Consider the following 11525-nt stretch of genomic DNA (forward strand, 5'->3'; position numbering starts at 1 on the left):
CTAAGCTAGAGAGGATCCAAAAGTTCTTCGATCTAAAGTCTTCATATGCATGAGTGTTACCCTAAACGTCATGAAAATAGAAGGGATACATGATTTTTTTGCCATTTTCTATACCTATCGTCACATTGCATACGTGTATATGCAATCTTGAATGTAGTGCTTAGTTAAGCTAGAAAGGATCCAAAAGTTCATAGCTTCCTATGCCTTCATATGCATGAATGTTACCCTAAACGTCATGAAACTAGAAGGGATACATGATTTTTTTGCCATTTACTACCTAGTGATAGAGTTAAATTAGGCTCACTTAGTCCTCGTGATTAGACGAGAATTTTTGTTGCAAAACTACAATTAGAAAGAACATCCAAGAGAGCCATCCTTGCAAGTCTGTATCCATAATTATTTTGAGTTGGTATACTCATCTCATTTACAAATACTAAACAAGAAATATGGTCATTACTTGTATAAGCTTTTAGAATCTAGTGACAACACTTTGCGAATGGTAACCTTCTTTAAACTTACTGTCATATACATTTACTAAACTTAATATGAGAACAGAACGTAAGTTAGAAGACGTGATGCTTCTTTTTTCCTTGAGTCACCAAAGATGCAGATGGTGATGCTTCTGCTTTTGCGTTTGTTGATGCTTGGATGGGTCATGTCGGCTATCTCCATTCAGAATTTGTAGAAGATTTTGTTTTTCTTTCTTTCCATCATGCTTATCTCCATTTGAAATTAGATCTTTTTTCTTGTTGGAATCATGCTTGTGTCCACTTGCTATTGTCAATAAGGGATTTTTTTTCTGGTTTGTATTAGAAGTACTGTTGCGCCCACCTCCACTGAGGACCTCCACAAGGTGCTCACTTTTTTTCTTCTCTTTGTGTTCATGGTATGCATAGTTTGCAGAACCTACTGCTACAGCACCTGCCAACTTTGCCTCGAGCTTGTGTCGCCTAGCATGTTCTGGATCAACCTTGGCTTCATGAAGTTCATACTGCTCACATGAAATAAGTACTAGATTGGTATGCTTCAATCCTTCCCAAATTAAAACCTCAAGAATTTAATGCTGTAATGCCATAGGTCATGGGACGTCAGACGTACATGCAGTACTCAGAGGATGCAGTTCGATTCTCTCTCTCTCTCTCTCTCTCTCTCTCTCTCTCTCATACATACCAGAGCAAAGGCGCCAGCTGCTGCAGCTCCGACCTCGCCGATGCGCTCGTTGCGGCTGTGGCGCTTGACATCGGCGAGAGCCTGCTGGAACTGCTGCTCTTGCTGAGGAGAAACTAGCGCGGGGGGGCCGGCGACGTAGGTAGAAGGGGTCATGGTCATGGTGTTGTAGTAAGGAATGGCAGCTTGTGTGGGAGGGTAGCCCAGCGGAGGCGGCCCAATCTCGTCTGATCTGCTGCCGAGGCGGCGCTGTTTGTGATGAAGCGGCTTCAGCTTGTGGTGGCGGACTTCGTGACCCATCTCTGACAACTCTCTCTCTCTCTCTCTCTACACCAGCTCTACCAGTGTTACCTTAATTATTAGGTCTTATATGCAGGGTAAATTCACCCTGTTAAGCAAGCGCGTTAACTTCTCCGCGTTTTTTTTTTCCACGATTTGCATCTGCTGATGTCTCCCTCAATTATTATCCGCAGACTAGGCTAGATAAACTCGCGTAGAAACAATGAAAGAATCTTAAGTGTCATTTTAGCCACTTTTTCACCATGACTTTTTAGCAACCATAGAATAACTCAACTCATCAACGTGTGATCTTTTCTTTGCATGCATAATGGCTGTCTTCATCACAATGCTAGACTTTCGCTCTCTAGTACCTGTACTACTACCATTCCGAGAATCCAATAGGCTGACCGAGCAACTAAGGAAGCACTAATCAAAGATCGAATTACCTCATAAAGCAAGAGCCTCCTCATAAAGCAAGAGCCTCATGAAAATTAGTTTTTTAATATTTTAATTTTGTGATTTGTGCACAGAGTTAGTGGAAGGAAAATGATGAAATAGACATTAGGTTCGCGTGATTATGGGGTTCTCAACACTCTCTCTCTCTCTCTCTCTCTCTCTCTCTCTCTCCCCCCCCCCCCCTAGTTTCTCATGTTTGCTTGATGATGGCTCTCTCTCTCTCTCTCTCTCTCTCTCTCTCTCTCTCTCTCTCTCTCATGATGATGGCCTGCTTGCTCGTTGCCATTGCTGAGCTCAACCCCATTATCTGTCTCTGGTGTTTTTTTCATGCGATTTGACTCAGCTTCCCCTTGCCCTTCTAATTCGTTCTCTGCAGCTTTGATGGCCTGAAGAGATGCAATAGGAACAACTTGCCCCTACGACTCTTTTCCTTGGTTGCATTATACTTGTGGGTAGTGGCAATAAGACTTTCATCAAGACAAGCGAAAAACTTGTGAATCCATTCCCTTCGTAATGGAAGTAGACAACTGTGAACTTGAGCTCTACAAAGAATATAATGAGGAAGGAGAGAAAGGGAGAGTAGACAGAGAGTAAGAGATGGAGGAGGGAGAGAAGTATAAGAGAGAGGGGAAAGGGGAGAAGACACCATATTGAGCCCCTTTACAATTTACCCTTTGGACATTATTGGGATTAAAGCCACACACAGGACGAACCAAACCACATATTTAAATACACACATCCAATTGTGTGAATCAATTGAAGGGGAGTATGTAACATACACCTCATGGAAAAAAGACAAATTACCATGCCCTAATGTTTCGTTTATTCTTGCAGTCAGTAATTGACCAAAAAAGGTGGCATATAATGTATGCATATCACAAGTTCTTCCCATATTATATAATGCGTCCCAAGAATCATATACGGTAACGGATTTAAATAGACTCGTCTCTATGTTGTAGAGAATGGTTTCAAAAAAGAGAAGGTAATTACATGTACTACCAATTTCATTGAGAGAAATCAATTTCCAGGCATTAGATTTACCATCAGTACATTAAAACAGAGAATTGGTAGAGGATAGGTCCACTTGGTGGCCTATCTCCACCAAGTGCACCTTTCCTCAGGGATGGGGGAGGGCCACACACACACACACACACACACACACACACACACACACACTCACACAATCTATGGAACATAGAATGCATACTGACCAACACTCTGTGATATTACACACATCTACACCCACTCAATTCCCACCTCACACACCCATGCCTATAAGGTCAACCCCTTGCTCTAGGTTCGACACTTTATGCCCCAATTGTTTAGATCTGCTCCTTGCTTGCCATACTCGACTCAATGCTTGCATATTGGAAGTATAAACACATCTTTCAGCGTGCGTGCGCGCGCACGCACACACACACACACACACACACACACACACACAAGCACGCAATATATGGAACACAGGATGCAAGGCGACAAACACGATGATATTAAGGACATACAACCACACAACACACACGTGCTTACATATTGAGAAAAAGACGTAAGTTTTGTTAATAAGTTTTTACTAAAAATGACACATGCAACAACATCATTGGCGGAAGAGTGATAGAAGGAAGGATGTCCCCAAAGCAGGACGAGATGATGGATTTTAAACCCAAGAACCCCCCCTTTTTTTTACTTTTCTTGTGGCATAGACAAGCTTCTTATTTTGTAACTTGTTCTCCATATGCATGTAGGCATCCTTGAATTTATCAAGTTTTCATTGGTATTGAATATAAAAACACTACAAAAACCCAAATAACTGGTTTTTATTCACCTACTTAATGAGCACACGGACACAAAGGTAATACCGACACAGTTACGATATACTGGTTAAAAGTATCCACTCTACAATAATTGGCTCACTAAAGAAAAAGGTTTTACCTTGTGCTACATAAAGTAGTAAATTGATAATATCTAAAAGTAGGACGTGATGTCTCCCAGGCATGACGTGATGATGGATTGCAAGGCCAAAGAATCCCTTCCCGTGTTTATCTTTCATTTGTAATTGCTAGCATAGACGAGCCCTGTAATTTGTAATTCAACTTGTATCTTGGTTCGGAATTTTTTAAGACGCATGTATACCTTGAGTTTATCAAGGTTTCACTGGCATTATGTCTTCCAAATCCCAAATAATTGGTTTTTTTTCCAACGGGAATACCTACACAGTAAAAAAATACTGTTTAAATGGTTCATTTATGCGAAAATTTCTTACGTATTATGTTTTCAAATAGTTAACTGGCCAATATCTACATGAAAAAGAGGTCTTAATGATTAGTAAAGGCTTAACAGCTTGCATAGCCTCTAAAGAAGGTACGCTGTATACATGCTAAAAAAAGGGGATAATCTTACTAGTTGCGCCGAATGCTAGCGCTAGCAAAATAGGTTGTAGAAGGTGTTAAATATTGGCCTTTAAGGCACCGCTCGAAGCTCCCTATAAAGCAAGGGCAGCGCATGGCTTGCCAAACACACACGCTGTGTTGAAACGCATGTTGCATACACAGAGAGCGTAGATAATTTGCAATACACGCTTGACACAGAGAGACACACACACTGTGGCGCAATTTCCATAGGCGATTGGATGGCAACTCAAGGCACACACACCCACACCCACACAGTGGCGCATGTAAGGTGAACGCTGCGGTTGTACAGAATCGATAAGCCATTAAGCCACAAGAGTCCTCTTCTTCACCCACACAAAGGCGCAACTCTCAGATTGCAGTAGAATACAATACAGAAGAAGGTAAAAATGTTTTTTTTTAATGGTCTTTTAAGTTATCAATTCGTTCTCATAGCATATATCATTACACTATCTCGAAACACCACCTACTTGCAGTTGCACATAAAGGGTGTGCTCAGATATAGGTACACACATAAAGAGGTAAGACAATACGTTATCATAAGCTAGCTATTGAGTTTTAAGCTGTAAAAATAAGACACACCTACGTTCATGAAATCCGTAAAGTAATGGATGCACATAGTCAAGTTACGCTTACATATACATGCATAGACTAGCAGTAAAAAGTCTCACGTACAGTTACAAAAAGCGGAAGCCCCACATGTGTGTATATGGTGTACGCAATAAGTTATGAATAACAGACACAAGATGAATACATTGACAAGAACAACCTTGAGTATTGGCATACTTGTGCATACGGTTTGGCATTCATAAGCACAGTTAAGCATCATATTGTCATGTAAACCGGGTATATAATATGCTTAAGTTAAAAGCTGTATCGTTGGACTAATATCTATACAAAAAATTATGTGACATTTGAAGGTAACAGTTTCAAGTGGTGCACTACCTTGAGAACTAAAGGGAAAAAGGAGCGCTACAGATGTCTACTGCAAGTAATAACCAGATGAATTGGTACAGAAAGCCTTGAGTACAGTTGTTTTTTTAAGCAATGATGTTAAAAACAAAAGGTTGTTTCTCCTTATCTGCTTTTCTTTATAAGTACTATCTAGCATAAAAATGTATCAATGATTTGAATGAGGGTATATGACAACCTCATGTGAGGACAAGTGTCATTGTGTAAAGACTGTTTTTTTTGAAAAAAGAAAGGTGTTACAAATAAATTGCTGCCAAAATTTTCACAGTTTAGATATTCTTATACGCTTACTTATAAACCATAGAGATAAAGCTGCCTCTATGGCAACATCTAGTATAGTATCTAAGAATGCTAAAATCTGTGAATTGGTACAGAAAGCCTTGAGTATATTTTTTAAAGTAATGATGTTGAAACGAAAGGATTTTTCTCCTTATCTGCTTTTATTTATGATTACTATCTAGCATAAAAATGGATCAATGATTTGAATGAGGGTATATGACAACCTCTTGTGAGGACAGATGTCATTGTGTAAGACGGTTTTTTTTTAAAAATGAACGGTTTTACAAACAAAATGCTGCCAAAGTTTTCACAACATTAGATATACTTATATATTGGAATGCTTACTTATAAACCATAAAGATAGGGTTGCCCCTATGGCAACATCTAGTATAGTATCTAAGAATGCTAAACTCATATGTATAACCATTGATGACAAACAGGGCTACATGGAGACAGCTACGATGAGCATCACTCGAGATGTATTCAAGCTACAACAGATTCGGGACAAGCTCATGGCAGCACATAAAGGGAAAAAGCGAACCAAGCCAATAGCAATTAGAGACCTCATCTCCAAGCATTGTAAACCTATAAGAACTTTCACAGACCATAATCGACCCTACTTACATAGACGAGCAAAAGAAAACATAACATATGACTTGGAGTAGGGTTGGGCTTCAGGGTGTGACAGCGATAACAAGCAGTGGGGATTGCTTGATATACCTGTCACCCATTTAGTGCAAATTAATTCTAATTAATTGCACTTGTGGTTGGTTGGCAGGTAAAGATCCCTGCTTTCCTCTGATAGGAGTTCTGGCTTAAAGCTCCTACTTTTTTATGTATCGAAGTATCTTGTAACAAGTTTTTGTATCAAAAAGTTCTACTTTGCTTTGTTTTTTTTAACAATATGGTAAGTGAAAAGAGTATTTAGGTTCTCTCACTATATGATTCTAAGTGATGGGATTTTTAAATCAAACACACACACACACGCACACCCACATATGCGCACATAATATATAATACCATTAACATATATAAACAATAAATAAAGTTGCACACATGTTGAAGATAGGATACCACAGATTTACTAATGCGCTAACTTGGCACAGTCAACTACCTCATCAGCAGACGAATGACAAACAAATACTGGAGGCGGATGGGGACTCCAAGCAGGACACAAAGGTTTTTCATAAAGCCGTATGGCCTTTTCTTTGTAAAGTAATTCCCGCATGGAACAGTTTGGTATTTATGGAGAAAATCAGCAAAAAAATGTAGACCACCTTTTGAATAAGTAAAATCCCAATGTTAAAGATCTTATTTCATTTGATTTTAACCCGGGGGATTCACTCTATATACAAAACGGGACGCCACCTGCGAGTGAACAAATTTGATAATACCCCTATATACGACTCATATTAGGGAATATGACCCCTCTTTCTACGCTTATACGACAATCAATGCAAAAAAATATCATACCCCTATCTTACATATAAAATTTAGGTCTCACATGATCTAACTGAGTAAAACTAGTCAAAGAGTGTGTAGCATAGTGGATGGCAATGTACTAAGGAACCTCTTATGTTGATAACTAGATGTACCCTCAATCTGTCTTAGTTTGAATTTCAAAGTATGTGGCCGTTCTACCTGCACTCTAGATACTTGTCCAATTTTGAACCATCTAAATTACTTAGAAAACATGGTTATAAAGTTGTGTTTGGTTCTCCATGTAAATTTGCATCTATACAAACTCTTCCCCTCCCCTAAATATGATACCCCCTCCCTTATTTTTAAGCTTGGGAGATAAGTTATTGGGGGCTTGCCCCTAACTTATACACTTATGTAACTTGTAAAAAAACGCCCCTCCCTTGCACTTACATGGTGCGATAAGTTTTCCATGGTTAATCCCTAGGGGATTTTAATGAATTAGTGGAAAGGGATGCTCCTAAATGGCTAAGGTGGTATTTTTAGCAAGCCGGTGGGTGGCTACACTTGCACTAAGGAAACTTCTTGCACATGGTCGATTAAGGCACTAAATTCAAGGTCTTTTTATAAGTCTGGAAAGCAAACTACGTAGTCACTGAGAGCACACACAACTTCTATTTCCAAGTAGTAGCGCACGCCCTCTATTGGCAAGCAGTAATAGCGCAAGTACCTTTGTTGGCAAGTAATAGCCCACCTCTGTTGGCATGTAATAGTGCACCTCTGTTGGCATGTTATAGCGCACCGACTGCAGGTGCATATCGACAAAAAACACACACACACACACACACACACACACACACACACACACACACACACACACACACACACACACACACACACACACACACACACACACACTTACTCATCATTTGGGTGGCTCGTGAGCATACTGCACAAGTTATAGCAAATGGAGGTCTCTTGGCTTGGTACGCAACCTCTCTCTCTCACCCAAACGGGCGGCAACTGGTGCATACACCAACCAAATTAGCCAAAGACAACACAAAGAGCCTCCAAACAAATACAAACGAGCAAGGTAAATGGTTTTTTTTTCCGAAACCACACACACAATGGTAATCGTACACGAATTAATGTTTTTTCATGCCTAGGTACACACACATTAGGGATTTTAGGATAACTTCAATGCATATACACATAAGGTAATTGGTTGTTGTCTCTAATAACTGCACACACGGTTACAGATACATGAGAAGGGGTTTTAGACACGGATATACACACATAAAAAGGTTAAAAAATATATGTAAGTAATCACAAGCACGGTGCGGTCACAACATAAAGAGGTTGGAAAGCCATTCTTTAGTCATGTAAACATAAAACACACATGTACATGCATGTTTTTTTTAAAAACGTTTTAGTTTTTAGATTACACACACATAGGCATGCACACAAGAATATATACAAACAACACACAAGAAGTTTTTTCACATATACACATACATTAGTAGATATGCAATTATACACATAGTATAGCATTAAAAGTAAAACATGGATGATAAAATATAGTGATAATTATTATCTAATAGCTAGCACAAAAATATCAATTGAAGGGTGTAGCAATGACGATATTGTAGAACCTTGGACAAATAAACAGATACAAGAAAAGTAACACAGATGACGATGGCAAATAGTAACCAGGTAATGCGGTACATGAAGTTCTACTTTCACTTAGTTTCCTTTATTTTCATGTACTTTAACAAGGTGGTTACGTTACATTAAGAGTTTTTCTTTGGAAATATTCTGAAGTAAAACCCCCCTATTTTTGTTAAATAGCGAGCATAAATATAGATATGGATAAAGACATGAAGCATTAGTTATGACAACCTCCCGTGAGGGAAAAAGTCAATGTTTATCTTTGGTTTTTTTGAAAAAAGATTGATGTTACAAACAAGATGCTACCAAAGTTTTACAAATTAAAGAATTGGGTGATTTTGCATGGTAAAAAGTAACTATATATACCATATAATGTAACAATAGAGGGATTCATATAGATGATTTAAAGAAATCAATAAATGGAGCAACAATTAGGTCTATTACATAAAGATATTAACCACATGTGTATAATTATTTGCTGATAAGCAAGGATACTGGCAGACGGCTAGGATGTGTATCACTCAGGATATATTTAAGCTACAACAAATTCAGGACAAGCTAATGGCTACACATAATAGGCTAAAGAAAACCAATCCAATAGCAATTAGGGACCATATCTCCAAACCATGTAAACCCATTAAATTTTTCAAAGACCGTAATAGACCATACTTACATAGGCGGGCTAAAGAAAACATAATACATATTTAGGAGTATGGTTGGGGTCTGGGATGTGACAGCAATAACAAGCAGTGGGGATTTCTTGGATACCTGTCACCCATGTAGTACAAATTAGTTTGAATTGTACTTGTGGTTGGTTGGCAGGTAAAGATCCCTGCTCTCATCTGATAGGAGTTCCAACTTAAACTCCTACTTTGTCATGTATCAAAGTATCTTGTTATGAATTTTGTTTATCAAGAAATTCTTCGTTGTTGTGTTCTTTACACAATATGCTTTTGCAAACAATATATATGTCTCTCAGTACATGATTCTGAATGATGGGATTTTAAATTCAAACACACACAAAATTTCCCGGGATACCTTTGGTGTGGTGTGGTATCCATCATATACTGAGAAAACTTAATACTGGTATGATGATAATTCAAATGGTTTGTTTAATACTTATATGGTGATTGATTTAGGATTTTTGGATTCCATGTCTCACCCGTTTGGGATATGGAATAGAAGAAGACAGTCCTGTTCCACCAATTGGTACCCACTGTATAATTTCTTGTTTCAAAGGTGTGGAATTTCACAAAAAATTGCTTGATTTTGAGAAACAAGCTATAATCACCCACTCTATATCTGTCTTAAACACAGCTTCTGTCAATGACTGGCTCTCTTTATTGATTCTTTCTAGAAAAGAGAAGGATAAGCTTTTGGAGGCATTTAGTACCTTCCTAGCTAAATTACCCATTATTGATGCTCAAGATAGCTCAAATCTTGATTTTTATTTCACTTCTCTACCCACTATCATGAACAAGTTGTATTTCATCAATAAACTCCCTGCTCTCCCTATAGAAATTAAGCACTCAAAAAAGGTTATCAATCCCCTTTTAAATCTAGACCTTCTTGAAGAAGGAGAGACAAAAGAAGTCAAGTTTTTAGCAGATGCAAATAGTTTATCCCCAGAATGAGCGGTTTCTAAACTTTTTTTGGAAGTAATCCTGCTTCTACCACCTAGGCAAGTTGGATTGGATGCTATTCGACTTGAACACAAGCTCTAGGATTATGAAATATTGAACCATCGGGCACCATTTACAATTTCCTTGCTAGGTTTGCTTTGTAGCATTCCCATGGACATTGTAGAGCAATGTAAAACCCTTGCCTTACATTCCAAACATCTCTTATCACAAGATGTTCTCTTCGAGATTAAGCAGGTCAAACAATTCGATGTGGATGGTAAAAAATGTCCAAGCTCTTCAATCATTGCTCACACCAAGGGACTCTCTCTTATGGACGGGGCAAAGGATTAAAAATGGTTTCTGGAAAATTGTTGGAATTCTTATAGACCCTTCATCAAATGCCAATTCAAAAGAGTTGATCCAAATTCTAATTTTTCTTCTTCAATCATTTGGTTTGACCAATTTTTGTGGTACGTATTCCAAAATTTACCAAGGCTCTTTCAATTTTCATTAGGACCAGCCCAAGTATATGCCTTTATAGCTTATATAACCTCATTTCCAACATAATTAAGGCATGCTATAATAATTTATTATCAGTTTCATGAGCACATGCTAGAAGCAGCTAAAGGACTAGTCCTTTACACACCAGGGACTCCACTTCTTCAAAAGCTACACAACACATCAGTATCCAACACAATTGAAACCTTACTCAAACCTCCAAAAGGTAAGGAACAATTAAAGAAGATCATGCACACACCAAGAAGTATGGCGTCAACAAGTAAGAAACCAAGGCAGTTCAGAGGATTTGAGGACTATAGAGACACTCCCAAGGTACTTGAATACTCAAATTTTGAACACCAGGTGTGCTCACTTACTACAAGAAATTATGGTTTGCTACATCTTGAATGCAATACTAAGATGCATGGGATATTTATTCACATTTTTTGTTTGTAACAAATATATTGATTTTATCAACCCTAAAGTATCTTTTCAAACAATGATAAATGATTTTCACATCAATAAGGATTTGTCTAGAATGAGGATTTCTTTCGGTTGGAAATATACCAATAATCTGAACCATACTCTTTACAAACCAACTTCAGTATTTACCAAGGAGTTTGATGAAACACAACCCTGTGGATGCTTAACTCATAAACAATTCTCTAATTTTTTAGTTGACTTAGAACCCTTCGGAAAACATGTAATCACCACACACCCTAACATAGCTAGACATAAAATTTTCCAAGAATTTATCAAG

At 38.2% G+C, this 11525-nt stretch overlaps 1 protein-coding gene across 1 annotated transcript; it reads right to left on the reverse strand.

Annotated features, from left to right (window-relative positions):
- Nucleotides 1-373: 373 nt before the first annotated feature.
- Nucleotides 374-1560, reverse strand: LOC147438566 (uncharacterized). Its single transcript, XM_086484138.1, has 2 exons — nucleotides 1171-1560; nucleotides 374-991 (listed from the first exon to the last, which is right to left on the reverse strand). The coding sequence occupies exons 1-2, from the start codon at nucleotides 1465-1467 to the stop codon at nucleotides 596-598; spliced, it is 693 nt and encodes a 230-aa protein (XP_086340264.1). The 5' UTR covers nucleotides 1468-1560; the 3' UTR covers nucleotides 374-595.
- Between the last annotated feature and the right edge of the window lie 9965 nt (nucleotides 1561-11525).

The sequence above is a fragment of the Adiantum capillus-veneris genome, chromosome 16, assembly GCF_014529385.1.
Source record: "Adiantum capillus-veneris isolate H3 chromosome 16, ASM1452938v2, whole genome shotgun sequence".
Lineage (NCBI taxonomy): Eukaryota > Viridiplantae > Streptophyta > Polypodiopsida > Polypodiales > Pteridaceae > Adiantum > Adiantum capillus-veneris.